This window comes from Panthera uncia (assembly GCF_023721935.1).
Source record: "Panthera uncia isolate 11264 chromosome E2 unlocalized genomic scaffold, Puncia_PCG_1.0 HiC_scaffold_19, whole genome shotgun sequence".
Lineage (NCBI taxonomy): Eukaryota > Metazoa > Chordata > Mammalia > Carnivora > Felidae > Panthera > Panthera uncia.
The window spans coordinates 12,196,584-12,217,217 of NW_026057588.1; the positions used below are offsets into that span (position 1 = coordinate 12,196,584).

The window sequence follows — 20,634 nt, forward strand, 5'->3', positions numbered from 1 at the left end:
CAGCTTTGATTGGCTGCCACGGGTAAGGGCACCGCCCAATGGTAGGTGTGGATAGTGAGGGGTCCCGCACGCCTGGAGCAGAGAGGGTCTGTGTCAAGAGCGGCGGGGGCTGCAGGAGGCGAGAGAGACGGGTGAGGGCGCCGCGGGGCGGGCGGGGGAAGAGAGCACTGGGCGTACGGAGGGGGCGGAGGGAGAACGAAGGGGACACTGAGGGACGAAGAGCCTTGGGGCCTGCGCTAGGGCGGGAGCGGCGCGGAGTGGAAGGAGAGCGCTCCTTCCTATGTGCCCTAGAGCATTGATTAAGCTTCTGCGGCGTGCAGGACCCTACCCTTGAGCCCGCCGCCCCCAGCCCTTACAGGGTACTCTCGTGCTACGGAGTTGAGAAGTGCGGTCGGTGAAATGGGATGTGTAGCGGAAAAGTTGAACTTCCAGGCCCCTGGTGGGTTCTTTCCTGGAAGGACTTACTGATCTATGGTATAAAAAGCCCCTGTCTCTCCCTACCGATAGTACACAGTCCCATAATTGGGAAGGGAGGAATGTGGGCGAAAAGTCCGAATTTTAGATTACTCGAGGCAGCCTTCTGGAAGAACATTTACTGGGTGCCTACTTTGTGTAAGCCTTACCCCAGGCCTTGGGCCTCGCCCCATGGGAGTTCTCTGGAGTGTGGGGCTGTAAACAAGGAAGAACTGAACTCTTGGGCTCCGGGTTGACTACTTTCAGGAAGATACCTTATTGGGTGGCCGTTGTGTGCAGGGCCCAGGCGACTCGTATATTAGTGAGGGAGTTGGGATTTGTAGTTAAGAAAAAGTAACTCCTGGGCCTTTAGTGAATCATTTATTCGAGGAACATTTATTGGATATCAGCTGGAAACAGAGTCATGTGCTAGGCTGTGTTATTGTGGAAATTCACGGTCTAATAGGAAAGTTGGCCTGGTGGAAGAATGGGCACAGGGAGAGTTAAGCTCTCATGGCCTCACTTCCTGGAGGGAGCATTATTCATTCACAGAATATCTACTGAGTACCTGTTGTGGGCTAATCATTGTTCTTGGTGCTGGAACCACATCAGTGATGAAGAGACTAACATCCCTCCGGGAGCTTAATATGAGCAACTTTGCATGCCTGCGTGTAAGCTGAGTTCCACCAGCCCTCTGGCATTAACAGATGAGTTAAAGACTGAGAGAGTGGAGACTGGATTCAGAAAATTAGCAGGGGGTAGGAGGGCAGTCATTTGCTAAAGTGCCTCTGAGCCCCTGCTGTGTAAAGAGGCCTGGGTTGAGCCCACGCATGTAGAAGGGGAGACAGGGCACATAGGCGGAGGTTCAGAAGTTAAAAATCCCTGGCCCAGGTCCGTGGTTTTGTTGGTGACATCAGCCCCTACAGTGAATCAGACCTGCCCTGCCTGCATGCTCAGTCTGGAGAGGAGCACAGACCGCAACCCGGACTCATGATAGTTGCTATGATAGAGGTGGCACAGGTTACCATAGGAACCCAAAGGAGGAAGGAGTGGATGGACATCACCCTGAGAATGTAGAGATGTTATCAGAAAAGGCTTCACAAAGGAAATGCTGGGCAGGAGTTTGCTGGACAAGAAGAGGAGAGAACTCTCTTGGCAGAAGGAATGGCAACAGCAAAGACTTAGGACTCAAAAACAGAATCTCTGGCGAACTCCCAAGTCATGGTTCTGTCTAACCTTTCTCAAGTACCAGGGTGTTTGTGGTCAGTACTACTTTTACCCCGTTTCACAGGTGACAAAACAGTCTCAGAGGAAGTAAGTGGTGGAACGCAGATTCAAGCCAAGGGCGGTCCGGTCCAGAAGCCTGCGCTCTCAAACACTGCTGCATGTCTGTGTGTACATACAGTAGGAAGAACGGGGCTGAACAGTGAGGAAACTGTACAGGCAGACGTTGAGAGGCATAAAGAGAGGTGTCCTTAGAAAGGGTGCAACTGGCCCTGCGGGTAAGGAGGGAGGGTGATGTCTGAGGCCAGACTGAAAGAGGCTGTCTCTCTCACAGATGCCCGGCACCCTGGGGCAGGGGTCGGCTACAGAACCACAGGTTCATTGAAGACGGAGGCGTGAGCACTGGATGCAGGCTTGCCGATTGACAGAGGCTGGTGAGCGACAGGATGGGCAAGGAAGCTCTTGAGACATCCCTGCTTCTCTCAGGTTCTCGATGTTTCACCAGCTTCCCCTTTTTTCTCCAGGCACTACTCTCCCTCCCCACCATGGCAGAGGTGGCGGCTGAGGTGGCCGAGGCGGCCGAGATGCCAACACAGATGTCACCAGGGGCGATGGAGACGTCAACACCGATGTTAGGAGAGATGACGGAGATGTCAACAGAGGTGACCGAGATGACACCTGGGGAGGCCCTCGCCTCCTCCCTTTTCTTCCAGCACCACCAGTTCATGTGCTCTGAGTGCGGCAGCCTCTACAACACGCTGGAGGAAGTTCTCTCTCACCAGGAGCGGCATGTGCCTGCTGTCACAGAGGAGGAGGCGCTGGTCACCCAGGATGCTGGCCTGGAGCCAGAGCTCATGGCGGGCACCGAGGATGGGCCTTTCCAGTGTGGGGAGTGCAGCCAGCTCATCCTGTCCCCTGGTGAGCTCCTGGCCCACCAGGACGCCCACCTCCGGGAGTCTGTGAGCCAGATCCAGTACCAGTGTGGGGACTGCCAGGAGCTCTTCCCCTCGCCTGAGCTGTGGGTGGCTCATCGCAAGGCCAGGCACCTTTCTGCTGCGGCGGCCGAACCACCGGTGCTGCCCCCTCTGCCTCCCCCGGCACCGGCACCTCCCCTCCCTGCTCCACCCGAAGTGAAGATGGAGCCCTACGAGTGTCCCGAGTGTTCCACCCTCTGTGCCACTCCCGAGGAGTTCTTGGAGCATCAGGGCACCCACTTTGACTCCCTCGAGAAAGAAGAGCGCAATGGGCTCGAGGAGGAGGAAGAAGAGGAGGAGGAGGAAGACGATGAAGAGACGGAGGAGGAGGAGGAGGTGGTGGCAGAGGTTGGTGATGACGCCACGGGAGGCGACAGGGCCACAGCCGGCCGGGCCAGGGGCTGTGGGGACTGTCCCCCCCGCTGGACGTCAGCCGAGGCACGCCGGCGACACCGGCGGGCATCCCGCGGCCCGGCATCGGCAGCCCACCCCTTCCACTGCGACCAGTGCCAGCGCAGCTTCAGCTCGGCGAACCGGCTGCTGGCTCATGGGCGGGCGCACGTCGGCGGCACGCACGAGTGTACGACCTGCTCCAAGGTCTTCAAGAAAGCGGCGTCGCTCGAGCAGCACCTGCGGCTGCACCGCGGCGAAGCCCGCTACCTCTGTGTGGACTGCGGCCGCGGCTTTGGCACGGAGCTCACGTTGGTGGCTCACCGGCGGGCACACACCGCCAACCCCTTACATCGCTGCCGCTGCGGCAAGACGTTCAGCAACATGACCAAGTTTCTCTACCACCGGCGCACCCACGCGGGCAAGAGCGGGGCGCCCCCCGCGCTGGCGGCCGCCTCCCCGGCTCCGGCCGAGCCCTCGCCGCCGCCGCCGCCGCCGCCGCCCCCCGCCCCGCCCGCCCAGCTGCCCTGTCCACAGTGCTCCAAGTCCTTCGCCTCGGCTTCCCGGCTCTCCCGGCACCGGCGCGCGGTCCACGGGCCCCCCGAGCGGCGTCACCGCTGCGGCGTGTGCGGCAAGGGCTTCAAGAAGCTGGTCCACGTGCGCAACCACCTGCGGACACACACGGGCGAGCGGCCCTTCCAGTGCCACTCGTGTGGCAAGACCTTTGCTTCTCTGGCCAACCTCAGCCGCCACCAGCTGACCCACACGGGTGCGCGTCCCTACCAGTGCCTGGACTGTGGCAAGCGCTTCACGCAGAGCTCCAACCTGCAGCAGCACCGGAGGCTGCACCTGCGGCCCGTGGCCTTCGCCCGCGCACCCCGCCTCCCCATCACCGGTCTGTACAACAAGAGCCCCTACTACTGCGGGACCTGCGGCCGCTGGTTCCACGCCCTGGCAGGCCTGCGACTGCACCAGCGTGTCCACGCCCGAGCCCGGACCCTGACCCTGCAGCCGCCCCGATCGCCACCTCCTGCCCCGCCCCCGCCCCCTGAGCCTCAGCAGACTATCATGTGTACGGAGCTGGGGGAGACCATCGCCATCATCGAGACGTCCCAGCCTCTGGCACTTGAGGACACGCTGCAGCTGTGCCAGGCCGCCCTGGGGGCCGGGGAGGCGAGCGGGCTGCTGCAGTTGGACGCGGCCTTCGTGTGACGCAGCCGAAGAGCAGCAATAAAAGAGTTTGGTTGCAACAACAATCGTGGGCACCTCCGGGAGAGAGGGGACCACCCCCTGGCAAGCCACTCTGGCACCTGATTGGGTGCCAAGATCCACCCTGGCCTCTTACCCACTGACTCCTCACAACGGCCCTGCCGGGTGTGTCTTGTCACTTTTCTCTGCCTCGGGGTAAACTGAAGCCCTGAGACGGGACGTGATCTGTCCCGGGTCCCCCCGGTGCGTTGCAGAGTAGCATTTGCCTAGGCTCTTTGCTCTGCACCTGTCACCCTGGTGCCCAGCAATGTCAGGTAACCTTTCCTGAGCCCCGACCACGTGCCAGACCTGTGCTGGGCACTGTTGCATACCTCTGCGGGTTCTCGCTTGTCCCCAAGACTGTCACCTTCCCTGGACCCTGGGCATACAGGACTTGGCTCTGCCTGGTGGAGAGAGAGGTACTGGACTTCTCTGGGCTTCCTTAAGCTCACTTTTGACAATACGGAAGGAAATCTCTAGGTACCCACATACTCAGCTGCAGGCTGGGTGATGCTGGAACCCCGGGAATGACTCAGACCCAGACCCACGCTCTACCCCAGAAGGTGCTCAGTGGCAGTGGAGTTCACACAAGTACAGATGGCCTTGCTCTCTGAGTGTGTGTCATTGATTCATTCAGCCTGGGAGTCCACGGGCCTCCCTCCCACATGCCGGGCCATGCCGGGGGCCGGAGAGGAGTCAGGCTCCTGCCCTGCCCCTGGGGAGCAGGCAGATCTCAGTCCCGGGATCCTCAGGACGGTGCTGGGGATGCACAGGGACGGTGGGATCCCAGAGCAGGGAACAAACCCCTTGGAGGAGGTAGTCCTTGTGGAAAACTTAGGAATCCACCAGTGAGAGAGGAAGAGAACGGAACAGGCAGACGACACTGCAGAGAGGGTGAGTTCTTGGTGTACTTGGAGACCGTCCAGTTACTCACAGCCACAATGACAGCACACATGACCGCCTAGCCGTGGCAGGCACCACAGCTCGCACTGCACATGGATTGTGACCCGGCGGGCCCGTGTGGTGATCTCAGCATTAGGCCTGCTGTACAGATGAGAAAACAGGGACAGGCACTCACCCAAGGTCTCACACTAGGCAGCAGTGTCGCTGAGATTTGAATCCAGGTGGTGCCTTCAGCCCACATCTGTAACCAGTACCGTTGAGCGAGTGCGACGTTTGAAACCGGTGCAGGGGTAGGCATGTTCAGGGGATTTGCTACATCTGGAGGAGAGGTGAGCCAGTGTCACCGAGCAGTTGGGGTTTGGTGAGGCCTTGAAAGATCAGAGGCCTTAGGAACAAGAAGGGATCCCCAACCTTTTTGAAGTCTACCTAGAGTGGCAGTCCTTCCCTCCCTAAACAGGAATGGATGATTTATGGCCGGTTCCTGGGGCAGGCTCCCACCAGGCCTCTACAGACCAAAGTGCTCAGGTGGGGAGGCCTGGACCTGGGAAGGCTGTGAAAGTCAGACTAAGTTGGGGTAGCGGGGACGGTCAAAAGTGGGCCTTAGGGCTCCCCGGCATCAAGGTGGGGCAGGGGGTTGGCTGAAGATGGTCTAAGGGGAAAGGATGGGCCAGACCAGGGCCGAGGCCATGGGAGTGGGAGGAGGGTGAGGCACATCCTCACTGACCTCACGGCTGAACAGATGTGAGCCGTAGGGAGGTAGGGGGGCCCCGGGAGTGCCCCTTGCCCGGACCAGCCCTTCTGTCCTGCTGTGGTCTCCTTGCTAGATGCATTTATCTTACAAACAAGGTGATATCCAGAGGGTCTTGAGCAGGAAAGGCCAAGGATTGTTCTGAATAGTTTACAGGTGCCCGTGGGGCTGGCCCAAACTGGAGAGTTCAGGTGCCACAGGAACAGTCCCTGAACTCTTTGGGACATGTTCAAAACCCCTTCCCTTTTGGGGCTCAGTCGGTAGAGCACGCAACTCTTGATCTCAGGGTCGTAAGTTCAAGCTCGCCGGTGGGCGTAGAGATTACACAGTAACCAAGAAAAAAAACTTCCTTTTTTCTTCACAAGTGAAGTCCAGTGGAGGACGGATCAGTTGCTCCTCCTTCCACTTTTGAGGCCTCCTGCCCTCACATATCATTGGCACCACATGGAGGAGTGGCCATTTCCCTCTGCCCGTGGCCCCGCCATGTTTTCATGGAAGGGGAGGAGGGAAAGAAACCGAGTTCTCTGTGCCAACCTTCCCAGGCTTGTCGCTTCCCAGCATCCCTAGGTATGGGCCGGCTATGTGCCCTCTTTAAAACAGAAACGAAAGCTTGGAGATCTGTTAGGGCTTGAGGACAGCTACTCTGCCCCTGTCTGTGCCCACTAAGGGTCTACATCTAGGCTGTTTTGGCCTGAGTGACCCCTCATCATTCAGTGTCCCTGTGAAACAGCATGTAGCTTAGGCTATGAGACATAGAGCCATTTGTTCAAAGTCTCGACTCCGCCACTTCCACTCTGTGGCCTTGACCTCTGATCCCATTCTCTCAACTGTCGCCTGGGGATGACAGTGCCTGCTTCCCTCCAGATCAGTGCTGGGTCCATGAGGCAGGCTCCCACCAGGCCTCTGCAGTGGATAAGCCAGACTCAGTTTGTCACATGTGCAGAGGGGAGCTGAGGCACAGGAAAGCTGGGCCTGTGAGGCAGGGCCGGGACTCAAGCCTCCAACAGCCCAGCGCGGTGGGTTCACTCAGCCCTGTTCCCCTGCCTGAGAGGTCCTGTCCCAGAACAGCCCCTCAGGCATCACCCTCACCTCTGTGGAAACAAGGCAGCCAGACAGGAAGCAGGTTTTCATGCCAATAATTTATTGAACGGAGGTCTGTACACAGGCAAACCTTACTGTGGAAACTAAGACATCAGGAGCTCCCCCACCCACCCACCCCCAGCCCTCCAGGGTTGGGAGAGGAGGGAGGAGACCTTAGGGGCAGAGGACAGGAGGAGGGACAGCTGTAGAAGGGGGACGGGCCAGGTTGGACGGTGTGAATCGACGTTTTCTTTAAGAAAAAAATTATAACAATCTATTTACACCCGAGGGGGAAGGAGGAGCAGGGAAGGGAGGAGGAGTAGACGGGATGGTCTGGTTCTATTTACAAGGGACACAGGAGGGGAAGGGGGTTGGAGGAGTGTAGGCCTGGGAGGAGGGGAGGGGGCCGAGGGGGCAGGAGGTCCTCATGCCTCCAACCCCCTGTCCTTCCTTCTCTTCCCTCCCCACAACCAGTTAAAATCCTCTTAAAAAGCCCACCATAGGGTGAGGCTGGTGAGGGAGGGACTGGAGGTAGGGACAGGGACTCATTTACCTCTGCCCTCTAGTCTAGGGGCCCAGCCAGGTCAGGAGCTTGATGGGCTATGGTCCCCCTTCCCAGCCCCACTGGAGGCTCCCAGATGGAAGGGTAGTTGGTGGGGCCCTCAGGAAGAGTTAGTGAGGGGAGCTGTGGCGTCGGTCGACTGCCATTCCGAGCCGGTCTGAGCCTCACTTAAAGCTGAGGGAGAGGAAGAAGCAGACAGTTACCCTTTGCCTTGCAGACCTCCATCCCTCCAAGAGCAGGAACTCGGTGGGGGATGCTACATCAGAAACAGATAGCTGCCACTTTGGGTCCAGGGTTGCATGTTCAAATGCCAAAGGGCCAGGTTGGTCATGGACGGACTCCAGAGAACCAGGCCCCACATAAAAGAGGGCAGCTGGAACTTGGCCCCAGCTGACAGCACCGCCCCGAGGAAAGGCAGGCCCGCACTGCCCAGTCGGATTTTCTTCCCCAAGAGAGACAGGAAATCCGAATTTGTACATGCAGTGGCCTCAATTTTTAAACGTGGACAACAAATTTAACTTTTTGTTTGTGTGTGCAAGCCAAACGTTTGTCTTTGGCTTTCCAGTTAGCACTTAAACACAGATATAGATGATAATAGCCTACAAAGGTGACCATCAAGGCAGGCGTATACGATCAAAGTGTCAACAGTTTCCACACATGTGCAGGAAACTCTAGGGCTGTGGGAACAGGCCCGCCTCCCAGGCTGAGAAAGGCTTTCATCTGCCACAGATGGCCCCTGACTTACCTTGTGAGGATGGAGTGAGGGTGGCAGTGCCCGCTGGGGACCTCAAGTGAGGAGGGATGAGAATGGCGTTGAGAGATGGTTGGATGGAGAGTTCTAGGGACAGGAATGGACATGCCCAGTCAGGAGGCAGGGCACTGGGAGACAGGGTCAGGGTTAGAAGGGGGCACCAGGTAGGGACCCAGCTCTTGGCAAGGGTGTAGCCACTGAATGCTTTAAGTGAAAAACCAGAGGGAGCCTCGCACAGGTGATCACAGGGCATGGGTTAAGCAGGGTCAAGTCTCCTGTCTTGGAGGCATCTCCTGAGCCCCCAGGCCCTTCCTGTAGCCCACCCTCAGCGCCCCACTCCTGTCTGTAACACCAAGCACTCCTCCACATCCTCTGCCTGCCCCTCCGGTTCCCCAGATCCCAGGCTGTGCCCTCACCGCCAGGACTGAAATTGAAGAGGGGGGGAAGCGGGCGGTTGTTGGGAAGCTGGGTTCCGTGACATCGCAGTTCATCAAAGAAGCTGTGGGCGCAGGCTTCCAGAGGGGACAGCCTTGAGGACGGCGTGTACTCCAGCAGGCTAGAGCAGAGCGCGATGGCCTCCGGCGGCGTTCGAGATTTGAACACCTTAGCGGGAGGGGACAGAAGTCACCAGGGTGAAATGCCCCAGCACTGGGTCAGCCAGCATCGTGCTGCTACGGGGCCTGCAGCAAACGTGACTAAGTCCCGCACACCCACTTTCTAACTGAGGCACCACCACTGAGGGGCAGTCACCTTCTTTCGGGTGAGCAGCTCCCCCAGGTCCCATCACTGGACGGGCCCTGCTGGGAGCCTGTTTCCCCACCAGAAAAATGGCACTGTCGAACTTACCGTCGATCCTCACCTTCTCGAGTATGGGAGATGCCATAAAATTGGAAATGGGATGAGTTACTAACCCACTCCCAAGCCCTGACTCTATAGCCAGGTCCCCAGGCCAGCTGGCCTCCAAAGGGGACCTCAGCCATGCTGCCTGAGCCCCTAGCCCTTCCCCACCTTTGTCCAGGGGTGAGCTTTAATCTGGGGAAACTTGAACTCCGTGTAGTTGGGGTTCATCTCTCGGATCTGTTCCCGGGTTGGTGTTCCCAGCACCTGCAGAGAAAAGGAGGGGTCTGAGCCAAAGCCCCTCTCCCTTAGCCCACCCCCCCCACACACACACACTGTGCCGTGCCCTCACCTTGATGATCTCCACCAGCTGGTCTACCCCACTGTCCCCGGGGAAGATGGGCTGGCCCAGGAGGAGCTCAGCCAGCACGCAGCCAGCTGACCACACATCTGAAGGGGGAATGGGGGAGGGTCAGGGCTCCTCCACCCATCTCCTCACAGTGCTTCGATCCCCCCCCACAGTCACCCCGAGGGTGCCAGGAGCCCATTTTCTCAGCCATGAGAAGCAGCACCCTGCTCAAGGTCCTACGGTTTAGGAACGCCGGAGCCTGATGTTGAACCTCCAGGTCTGACTGACTGTGCTGCACTCTCCAATCTAAGTGTTTCCAGCCTTAATTGCCTCTCTCCCCTCGGTGACCCCAGTAAGCCCCTTCTCTACCTCTGGCCTCCGGATGGCCCAACATACCTAGAACAGGCATCTGTGTTCTTCGGGCCTCGGGAAGATAAAGCCTTAATTTCCAGGCCTAGCCTTTATCCTGCCCACAGGAACAGCTGCAACCTGGGAGTCTTGCCCCCCTCCCTGGTCTGTACTTGACCCCCAAGGCACAAGTTCACACCTAAGGACCATTCAGTTTCTCCACACTGCTGATGAATGTTCTCTCCAAACCCTTTCATGCCCCCGCCTCTTGCCTGGAAGGTAGTGCTGCCATCCCCACCAATGGGGAAAGACACGAGGCCTGTGAGCAAGTCACACCCTCGCGGTAGAGAGCCACTGATTCCCCCAAGGTCACTGTCAGCCCCTCCCCCCCAAGGCGAGAAAAGAGGGCTGACTGGGAGGCTCCAGAGCCCGCATGGACTCTGGAGTCAGGTCAGCTTTCAAAGCCCAGCCCTGCCCAACCCCAGCAGTGCGAATGCAGGCAGGCGGCCTCCCCGCTCCCAGCCTCAGACTGCTCATCTGTGAACCGAGCATACGGCAGCATCGCCCTCCAAAGTTTGTGAGGACTGGATGAAAGAACACACGTTAAGCTTTTATCGCCGAGCTTGGCAGACAGCACACAGAAAGAACTCAAAAACTGCCATGACTGCCGTTGCCCACCCCCACCCTCCGGGAAGTCTGACCAATGGACGAGGTGTAATCAGTGGCTCCGAAGATCAGCTCCGGGGCCCGGTAGTAGCGAGAGCAGATGTAGGAGACGTTGGGCTCCCCCCGGACCAACTGCTTTGCGCTGTGGGAAGAGATGGGTGGGAGTAAACACAAGGCCAGGGTTGGGGTCCCTCCTCGCCCCCTTTGGCCACCCAGCGCACCCCAGGTCAGACCCACCTGCCAAAATCGCAGAGCTTGAGGACAGCAGTGTCAGGGTCCACCAGCAGGTTCTGGGGCTTGATGTCGCGGTGACACACGCCCTGGGAGTGGATGTAAGCCAAGCTCCGGAAGAGCTGGTACATATACACCTGGGACAGGCAAGGGACAGCACAACTGTGGCCTAGGGCTGCCCACGGAACTTGCCAGCGCTCCACCCTCTTGGCCTCAAGAGCCCTCCCAAGCACCTCTCCAGTTGACTCATAAACTCTTCCACTGCCCCTGGGTCCTCAAACCTTACTCTGCACCAGGCCCACTTAGAAGGCTTGTTAAAACAGGGACCTCTGGGGCCCCCTCCCAGTTTCTGATTCAGTAAGTTCGGGATGGGGCATTTGCGACAGACCCCCTCAGGGCTGGCACTGCCCCGCACCTTGAGAATACTGCCTCAGTCACACACCTCAGCAAAAGCCTGATACACACACACACACACACACACACACACACACACACAAGGAAGGCCTTGCGGGAGCCAGTCACTCAGCTCCAAAATCACTGGCTATAGGAAGGGCTCGGCTTCCTTCAGCTGCCAGTCAAAACCACCCACGGGCTCGCCTCCCTCCAGCTGGATTTTCCTGCCACTCTCCCTCCCACTGGCTAGAACGTAAGTGCCAAGAGAGCAGGGATCTTTGTGTGTTCATCGCTGCTGTGTCCCCCAGGACTCAGGCCAGTGCCCAGCACATAGCAACTGCTCAGGCCGGCTTCCTGGGCCCCCCTCCTCCATTCCCACTGCCCTTGGCTAGAGATGCCGCTTCCTCACCCTGCACCTAATGATCTCCCAGAAGCCTTCCTTGATCCTTCTCACCCCCAAAGCAGGCAGGGCCGGGGGCCTCCTGTTTCCAGAATTCCCTGTGTTCCTTCTACTATGGCAGTTGCTAGTAGTTTTATAGTTCTTTGTAACGACAGCTGTCTACTCCACTAAACTGAGAGCTCTTCAGGAACAAAGCCTGGGTCTCAGTCAGTTAGGTCTCTGGAACTGCATTGGGTTCAGCACACAGGTAGCCACAGTAGGGATTCACCAAACCAGAGGACTCCCCTCCTGGGAGGCGCAGTCCCCCAGCACCAACCCCTGATAGAGCTCTGTAGCTCACCGAGGCCCAGCGTTCTTAAAGCTAGCAGGAGGATCTTCAGCCAACCTGAACCCACCCACCTCCTCCCAGTGCAGAAGGCTGCTCCGGGGGTGCCTGGGTGGCTCAGTCGGTTAAGCGTCTGACTTCGGCTCAGGTTATGATCTCACAGTTCGTGGGTTCAAGCCCCGCGTCAGGCTCTGTGCTGACAGCTCAGAGCCTGAGCCTACTTCGGATTCTGTGTCTCCCTCTCTCTCTGCCCCTCCCTGGCTCACACTCTGTCTGTCTCTCTCTCTCTCTCTCTCTCAAAAATACATAAACATTAAAAAAATAATTAAAAAATAAAAAAATAAAAAAAAAAGAAAGCTGCTCCGGCCTCTGTTCTCCACATCATCCCTAGGCTCATTCATTCATTCATTCATTCACCCATTCATTCAAACACCTCCTGAAAGAGACTAACACCCGGGGCACAGCACCAGGCCCTGGGGAATGAACCCAGGTTCTGTGGACAGCAACCTTCCTCCAACCCTGCCTCCTTCCCACTCCCCTCTGCCAAGGCTTTGCAGGCCAGGACTCTGACTTCAGCATCTCTCCCTTCACATTCTCGGTCCCCACCCCGATTCTAACTCCACCAACAATACTGGTGCCACTGGGCTCCCAGGGTGGACCCGAGCAGGTACCGTGCAGTCTTCCCCAGACCCCAGTCAGCCTGCCTCCCTGACTCGGTCAGGCCTCAGGTTGGCTTGCCCTGCATTTGGCAAGCTCTGTCTATGGTGGTTATGGAGTCAAGGGCAGGGAACACACAGCCTGCAGAGACCAACATAAAGTTGGGAGGAAGAAGGAACCCACAGAAGGCAGGAGGATCCAGAGCCCCTGGCTTTGTAGGCCTGGGTCCCAGCAGCCTGCCCGCCTGCCCACCTTGACATAGATGATAGGGATGGTCAACTTGGCCTTGGTGAAATGGCGGGCCACCCGGTACACTGTCTCGGGCACGTATTCCAGCACCAGATTTAGATAAAGCTCGTCTTTCTGCAGAGAGCAAAGGAGAGGTGTGAGGCACTGTGAGGAAAGAGCGGGGGGGGGGGGGGGGGGGGTGGGGGGGGAAGGGGGGGGAAGGACTGGCAGTCACGAGAAAGGCAGGCAGGAACACGGGTGGAGTCAAGGTGGAAGACTCCCCCACATGGGCAAGGCCTCACCTTCTCCCCACTGGAGTAGAAAAAGTATCTCAGCCTCACAATATTGCAGTGGTCCAGCTTACGCATAATCTGCAGCTCTCGGTTCTTGGGAGCAAAAGGAAAGTGCCTCAGACAATGGCCGACTCTCCCCGCCTCCCCTCCCTGGCACCCCTCACCACAGCCCTGCTCCTCTACTCCTGCCAACAGAGCCAGGTGGCTACTCCTTGCGTCCCAGCTCCAGGACCCCTCTAGCACAGACCCTAATTCCTTACCACTACCCATTTCCCTCCCCCACAAGCTGAAGGCCTATGGACTAAACCCAACCTACAGATCAGCTTTCTTCAGCCCACTGTTCAAAAATTCCCAATGCGTTGCTAACATTTGAAAATCAGGGGTCTCCATGTATGAATCCACTTTTCCTGGCTGTCTTGAAAAATCAGATGATATGGCCACACAAGGCCCGAGTGCCAACAGACAAGTACCGGCCACCCAGTTCACCCTGGTCCCCACTCCTCTCTATTGCCTCCCCTGGAGGCATCTGGGCCCTTGAACCCTGACTTGGATCTTAAGTCCCAGACTCCAGACTTCCATCTTCCAAGAGCCTCAGTCTCTTCCCTATTCTCTGTTCCCCTGAGTTCTGGCCTCAGAATTCCCACCCTCAGATCCCTCGCACTTCTGGGACTCAACGCTAATCAAATTCTGGCCCACACCCTGGAGCTCCTCCTGCCCAAGGGTTCTCACTGCCAAGACCCAGTCCCTGACCTGGTTCGCTCCCAGCCTAGGCTCAGTTCGTTTATATCCAGGCCAGCCTGAGCTCCAAAATGCCAGTCCTTGCAACACCAACTGTCCCTCGACTTCTACCTCTTCCATCTCCTTTTGGTTCCCTGGACCTCCACTAGGTTATAGGGCACATCTGTCCCCAGGGGGACAGATGCCCACACCAAGGCACATGGTTTGGTGAGCAGAGTACAGTCTGGATTTCATCCTGCGCTTGCCAAGCACCTGGGTCAAAGCACGACCTTCACAAACACACTCATCACCCTCTACCAGCTTCCTTTCTCCTCTGGGCAGAAGCGTAACTTAGCGGGTAAGGTGGAAGGCTTTGGAATCAGACAAGCCAGAGGCTAGTCTTGCTCTCAAGTCAATTCTCTTATCTGAGTCTCGGTCTTAGAATGAGGATAAGACACCAGTGTCCACCCTCAGAGAACCTTCATGTGAATTAAATAACAACTCGCCTAACAAAGCACTTCACCCAGAGCAAAAGCCCAACATCAGCTCTGGTCTCTCTTGGAACCCACACTCCCATCTTCCACACACTTTTCCACTCCTTTCTCTTCTGGCTCGTGTTCAGATCCCGTGAAAACCCAAATCCAGCACCCTCACTAGGGTGCTCTCACCCATTATGCCTGGTCACACCTCCTTGTCCCCATTTGCCCCAAGCTACCTTGAACCTCTTGTCCTGGAGAACCTTCTTGATGGCCACCAGTTCCCTGGTCTCAGCCAGCCGTGCCTGGTACACGACCCCAAACGAGCCATTGCCAATCACTTTGATGTCTGTGTAAGCCACCTCCTGGGATCGCTCTGGGCCTTGGCCTAGAGTCGCTACCACTGTGGTCACCTTCCCGCTGTCACCTGGGGAACAAAGGGGACACACATCCACTGACCTTCCCCCTCTTGCCACCACCCGATCACAGGGCTGTGGGGAGGGAGGCGAATCTCTATAGGATGCTCACTGGGGGCCTTTGTCTCTTCTCTGTCTTTGAGCAAAGGTGGCTGCTGGATGCCTCTGGGTGCCCTTTCTCCTCTTCCCTTCAGGGAACCCTAAATCCTGCTGCTTCTCTGGGTGGGAAGACACTGACACTTAAACTTCTTGCTGTTCAAGGATTGATAACCCAGAATTTCTACCTCTAGTGAGCAGCAAATCACTGGTCCCGCTTGGTCTGAGGGCATCCTCATACTCTCAGATGATGACTGTATCCACTCTGAGCTTCCTGCCTGCTGGCCCCACTCCTGACTGGGAAAAGCCTGACCTAACCTCTCCCACTTACCAGAGCAGTGACCCCGAGGCACTTCTACTTTAGGAAAGCACTAGCCTTTCTCACAGCTTGAGGAACAGTGACCACTAAGTCCTCCTTGCTAGAGCTGATAACCACCACTATTTTTTAGTGGCAGAAAGGACTCCTCCAGGTATGAGTGACAAGGTCATGACTTTCACAATAAGCCCTTCCCCAACTACTCTGGAGTTAGAAAAGGCGCTGACCTGGCCTCCTCATCTGTGTGGTCCAGAGTTCCAGACCCCTTCCTGTATTTGGGTGGTCCCCAATGGACAAGTACTAAGTCTTGAGACTGATGAACCTGGCCTCCATTAACAAGGGGCCATCCCAGCCTCAGTCCTTTGAAGGAAAGCTGTAATTTCCAATTCCATTCTCTGAACAGCAGCAAAGTTTTGTGGCATTCTTAGGGAATAGTGACCTCTTTTCTTTGGTGAACTTTTCATCAATTTCCCAAAGAAAAGGGGTCACTGATGAACCAAATTTGTTTTGAGGGGCACTGACACCTTCTTTTGGAGGAAGATGATCCTATGTGGCTATTCTTCCAGAGCTAGTGACACCATACCTCAGAACAATGATAAGGGTAGAACCTTAGATCCATATTCAATGGGGAACTGTGACCCTCCCTGACACTGTTCCATTTTTTGTGGAAGGAGACTTACCGAGCAAGTTTTTTTTGTTCTGTTTTGTTTTTAAGTAAATTCTACCCCCAACGTGGGGCTCGAATCCATGACACCAAGAACAAGAGTCGCATACTCTACAAACTGAACCAGCCAGGCACCCCAAGCCAAGTTTTTGGAAGAACAGTGCCTATGGACTTGTTTGGCAGGGTATACTGATTCCCAGTCTGTCCTCATTTCTAAGAAGCACCAACTATTAATTTCCACCATTGGGGGTACAGTTCTATCTGTTATGGACAAATGATGGTAACAGGTCTTGCATTTTAAAAGGAAAGACTGCCTGGGTACCAGTTTGGGAAGCCCTGGCCCTATCCTTCCGGGGACACAGTAACCTCAAATCCATTCCTATGTGATATTCACTCCAAACCCCCATCGTCTAAAGGAGAGCAAATTCGATCCCCTTTTTGGGGTGACGGTGATCTTCTTTTTGGGAACAATACCCCTTTAGCCCCATTTGCAAGCGAGGATGACTCCTGATCCTGTTGTCTAATGGATGGCAACATCAGATTCCTGTTTTTAAGGCTCAGGGACCCAACATCTCAGTACTAGAAGAACAGAGACCTGCGACCCCTGTTTCCTTGAGGACCACTAATCTAATCCTAATATCCAGTCCTAAACTCCAATTGATGGTAACCCCTCAAATCCCTTTCTCTGGGAAGGGGAGCGCTCAAATCCCATCTTTGGAAGCACAGGGAGCTGGACCTCCTATCTGGGCATATGGAAGAAGCTGATCGACGTTTGAAGGGCTTCGGGAACCTTGATCTCCACCCTCCACGGACGCCGCTAATACTCACGGCCCAGCTTCACTCCGGGCGGCGGGAAGCTAGTGCCCGCACCGGGGCCGCCGCTGCCTCCTCCGCCGCTGCCGCTGGGGCCACCCCCGGAGCTCGAGGCCCCCACGCCCCCACCCATGGCTCCGACTGACGCCTTCCCACCGCCGCTGCCGCCCGGACCGGAGGCCGAGCCCCCGGGGCCGCCGCCGCCACCACCGCCTCCGCCGCCTGGCTCCGCGAACGAGCTGGTCCGCGCCCGGCCCGAGCCCCCAGGGCCGCCTCCTGAAGGCCCGCCGCCGCTCATGGCGCCGAGCGCAGGCCCAGGCCACGGGGCTCGGGCTGCCCGGGCTGCCCCCGCCGCCGCCGCCGCCGCCTCCCCCGGGCTCTGGCCTCTTCCAGGCCGCGCCGCTCGGGCTCCGGCTCCGGCCCAGCGCCCGCCGCGGGGCACGTCGGGAGATGCAGTCCGCCTGCCCTACGCGCCGCCGTCGCCGCCCTCGGTCCGCACAGAGAGCCGCGAGGCACGCCGGGAAATGGAGTCTGCAAAGGCCTTAGAGCCCACCGCGGGGGATGACGGATCGCGCTGCACGTCAGGAAAGAGTCCTGGGCAAGAAGTCAGCCAACTGTGTCGACTGCGGACTCTGAAGCACATTGGGAAGCGGAGTCAGAGTCGCACACTCACTCCATTGCAGCAACTGTGAGCCCTAAATGTGCTTCAAAAATGTAGTCGCAGCCACTCTTTCAGTGAGCTTTGTAGGCCGATGCACGCCGGGAAATGGAGTCCAGACGCTTATTTAGTCTATTGGCCGTGTATGCCGATCCGTGCCAAGTGCACGGTGGGAAATAGAGTCTGCGCCGGTGCATCCGCAGATACCGGACCGTGAAGCAAGCCGGGAAATGGAGTCGTCGCCACGCCCTCACCGCATTGCAGGTGTAACGCGACTTCCAAAGCACGCCGGGAAATGGAGTCCCAGGTACTACCTAAGCCCCAAGTGGACACTGCAATTATGGAGATAGGCTAGGAAATAAAATAGGTACGGCGTTCCTCTGCATCTCCTACGCTATGCCGCAGTCCCTACCGGGAAATGTAGTCAACACCAAGGCTTCAGAGTAGTTGCTACAGTGAACTTTGTGTCTTCTGGGAAATGAAGTTCAAGGCGGCCTCCCCGTTTGACTGAGCGGGAGGGATCTACGAGGAACCCGAAGCATGCTGGGGAATAGTCCAGTCAGGATCCTGACCCTTTGTGAGATGAGACTGCAGAGGCTTGCTGGGAAGTGGAGTCCAGCCGGTACTTTTGGGAAAGCGAGAGCCGAAGGTGAAAGACATCAATTCCCCCGGGAGACTGTAGAGTGTTCAACGCCTCCTTCCCCTCCCCCAGGTCCCAAGAAAGTGACCAAGTCTATCAGGGGCTGCGGGAAAATGGGAGCCCAAACATTCCAAATTCCAAGTTTCCACTAATCAGGGAGGCAAATCCCCCGCAAACGACTTGGGAAACAAAGTTCCTAGTGGTCTCTCAGAACAATAGCCTTCAGATACAATCTAGCTTTTTCTACCAACGTGGGTTGCACCAAGAGGCTGAGAGGAGAATTAAAAGAGGTGAAAAAAGAACTTCTGATTTGAACCCTCTTTCAGCCTTTTGCGTTCTCCCGCTTCCCAAGTTTACAGGATCCAGGAGGGCCCAAATCAAGGAATCAAGGAAGCCGACTGTTAGGAGTAGCCTCAAGTTTTGTGCACGGACTATGTCGCCCTATTTATCGACTAATAAATACCCGGGAGGACTCTATCCCCAAAGGACGCTGGGAAACGGAGTTCGTGTGAGGGTGTGTGTGTGTGTGTGTGTGTGTGTGTGTGTGTCCCGGAAATACTTGGAACTAGAATGAAATCATTTTCAGCCCTCCTGCCTCGTAGAATAATGGGAAATGGAGTCTGTAGACCTTCACTTTAATCTGAGCCAGTGTTCATACTAACTGTCCTGCCCTTTCTAAAGCCTGAAGAAACTTTCATCCACTCGATCTAACTGCAGTTCTCAGCGGACACAGAGCAGACAGACAGTATCTCTCAGGCCTTCTCGGACTACATTAACCAGAAGGCAAAGCGCGGACAGACTTCCGCTCCCTTTTCAATGAATGCAACTGCATTACGAACAGTTCAGAGTCTGGGAGTCGTAGTTTTTCAGCCAAATGGTGGTTGCTGCCCTCTGACGGCAGCTCGAAAAATGAAAAGCAAAAATCTGAAGCAAGCAAGCCCCAAGCCTGGGAAATCCTACACTGGACCAACAAGGCCCAAAAGGACAGCGGAGCGGGGCGGGATGGCGGCGGTTACTTAACGGCCAGAATTAATGCGACATGCGCAGTGGACGGCGCGTGGGCAACCGACAGGAGGGGATTGGGGTCGGTGGGAGTCTGAGGGCGACCGTCTGAGGGAATTTTAACAAGATGTTTACAGGGGTGAGAACGTTTGTTGAGGGGTGCTAGGGCAGATTGTCTGTGTCTGTGAGGGGCCTGTGGTGTCCGGAGGTGTCCAGGGGAGTCTGTGAAGTGAAGGGGTCTTACTGGGGACCAGTGGAGAAGTCATAGGGGACTTGAGGTGTCTTTAAAAGGTCTGTGGGATGCCAAGAAACTACTCCAGACTGAGGGACCCGAAGGGGTGAGCAATGTTTAAGAAGCACCAGGAAGGAGAATCGGGCGCCTGGGGCGGCGGGGGGGGGGGGGGGGGGGGGGGGGGGGGGGGGGGGGGGGGGGGGGGTCTGGGTCTGGGGATTATAGGCTTGAAGAGAGTCTCTGAAGGATGAATTAACTGATGAAAAATTGTGAGATCGACAAAGGGCTTTCTACTGGGATGTGGAAGACATCGAGGGTGTGGTCTTGCAGAAATTGAATAGATTTCTAGATTTGGGTGGGTCATTAAAGACTGGCGGAGCTGCTGGAGTTTACAAAACTAAATTCCACCTGTGACACCCCACTAGGTCAGAACTGGGGGCAACAAGTCTGACCTAGAGAGCAGTTCTAAAGCCGAGCACTTCTTAATCCATATTGGACCTGGTTAGAGGTGTTCTGAAGGCACTGAAATCGAACTGAGACACTCGTCTGGGTCCTTCCCCCCCTCCCCGCAGTGATAACACCCCCCTTTCTCCATCACACCACCACCACCAGCAACTCAGTTGCATCTATGTTGCCAGGAGACATGCCTCATCCCAACTTCCAGAAATAGCCCAGTGGCCCCCACCCCAGGGAGTGACTTACATCACCCAGGAGAGGGAGCAGTTGCCCGCAGGCTGCCAAGGGAGCCTGGGTTTCCTGCCAGTACCCCAGCCCTGGATCTTCTCTTCACTGCCAATCGACATCATCTGGGACCACCCACCCCGGGCTGGCAGGAAATGAGGGTGAAGCCTGAGTAGATAAGAGTTGCCAGTTCCTTCCCCCTCAGAGTTGCACAGGGTGGGGTTTCTCCATGAAGCCAGTCCAACAGGCCTGAGCCCTCAATTCCCACCTCATTTCTTAGCTGTGTGGCCTTGGGGAAACTCCTTCCTCTCTCTGGGCCTCAGGCACCTCACCTGCACTGTAGGGGTTGGGCAGTCTCTAAGGACCCTTTCAGCTTGGATTCCTTCTCCTGGCTCTTTCATCCCTGAATCAAGCTCTCCAGCCTGAACTTCTAGCTTTAGGAGCTCACCTTTCAGATCCTATGATTGAAACCTTTGTCTAGATCCAACTGTCCTGGCCTGAGGAAAAGGAGTTGTTGAAAGCACACAGGCTTCAGAAACAGACCTCATTTAAAGTCCTGGCTGGGGTTAGGGCCTTGGGCAAGTCATTTAACTGAACTGCTTGCCTCCACATTGCTGGGTGTTAGAAATAAAGCACTGCAGCTAACTAGGTATTAGGTACCTGGTACATAGCACGTCGTCGATCAGTAACAACCAGGATTAAGCCTGTCCCTTAACTCGCTGGCAGGGGATGTTCCCTTGCTTTGACAGAGACCGCTGACATACCTTGCAAGGTCTGCATTTCGAGAGTTGTTGCAGGCCTGTTGCCAAAGTCCCTTTCCAGGCCGTGGGGACACCGACCGGGGAACACACAGAACCAGAAAG

General features: G+C 56.6%; 2 protein-coding genes across 6 annotated transcripts; one reads left to right on the plus strand and one right to left on the minus strand.

Annotated features, from left to right (window-relative positions):
* Window positions 1-35: 35 nt before the first annotated feature.
* On the plus strand, window positions 36-4,903 carry ZNF526 (zinc finger protein 526). 5 transcript variants are annotated; one of them, XM_049622175.1, is made up of 3 exons: window positions 52-131; window positions 2,012-2,111; window positions 2,202-4,903. In XM_049622175.1, the coding sequence occupies exon 3, from the start codon at window positions 2,223-2,225 to the stop codon at window positions 4,251-4,253; it is 2,031 nt and encodes a 676-aa protein (XP_049478132.1). In that variant the 5' UTR covers window positions 52-131; window positions 2,012-2,111; window positions 2,202-2,222; the 3' UTR covers window positions 4,254-4,903. The 5 variants fall into 5 exon arrangements, with proteins under 5 accessions (XP_049478128.1, XP_049478132.1, XP_049478130.1 ...); XM_049622173.1 differs by having other exon boundaries at window positions 66-131; window positions 1,745-2,111; XM_049622172.1 differs by lacking the exon at window positions 52-131 and adding an exon at window positions 141-1,844.
* Window positions 4,904-7,348: 2,445 nt separating this feature from the next.
* GSK3A (glycogen synthase kinase 3 alpha) lies at window positions 7,349-17,000 on the minus strand. Its single transcript, XM_049622177.1, has 11 exons — window positions 16,574-17,000; window positions 14,493-14,680; window positions 13,070-13,153; window positions 12,792-12,902; window positions 10,771-10,901; window positions 10,569-10,675; window positions 9,523-9,620; window positions 9,342-9,437; window positions 8,750-8,936; window positions 8,328-8,420; window positions 7,349-7,756 (listed from the first exon to the last, which is right to left on the minus strand). The coding sequence occupies exons 1-11, from the start codon at window positions 16,854-16,856 to the stop codon at window positions 7,683-7,685; spliced, it is 1,452 nt and encodes a 483-aa protein (XP_049478134.1). The 5' UTR covers window positions 16,857-17,000; the 3' UTR covers window positions 7,349-7,682.
* Window positions 17,001-20,634: the final 3,634 nt, after the last annotated feature.

Coding starts and splice junctions, on each gene's coding strand:
- ZNF526 (XM_049622171.1), top strand. CDS start 39: ATGGTAGGTGTGGATAGTGAGGGGTCCCGCACGCCTGGAGCAGAGAGG. Junction 132..2,201: donor GCAGGAGGCGAGAGAGACGG/GTGAGGGCGCCG, acceptor TTTTTTCTCCAG/GCACTACTCTCCCTCCCCAC.
- GSK3A (XM_049622177.1), bottom strand. CDS start 16,856: ATGAGCGGCGGCGGGCCTTCAGGAGGCGGCCCTGGGGGCTCGGGCCGG. Junction 13,154..14,492: donor TCCAGGACAAGAGGTTCAAG/GTAGCTTGGGGC, acceptor TTTGCTCCCAAG/AACCGAGAGCTGCAGATTAT. Junction 9,438..9,522: donor AGCTGGTGGAGATCATCAAG/GTGAGGGCACGG, acceptor TTTTCTCTGCAG/GTGCTGGGAACACCAACCCG.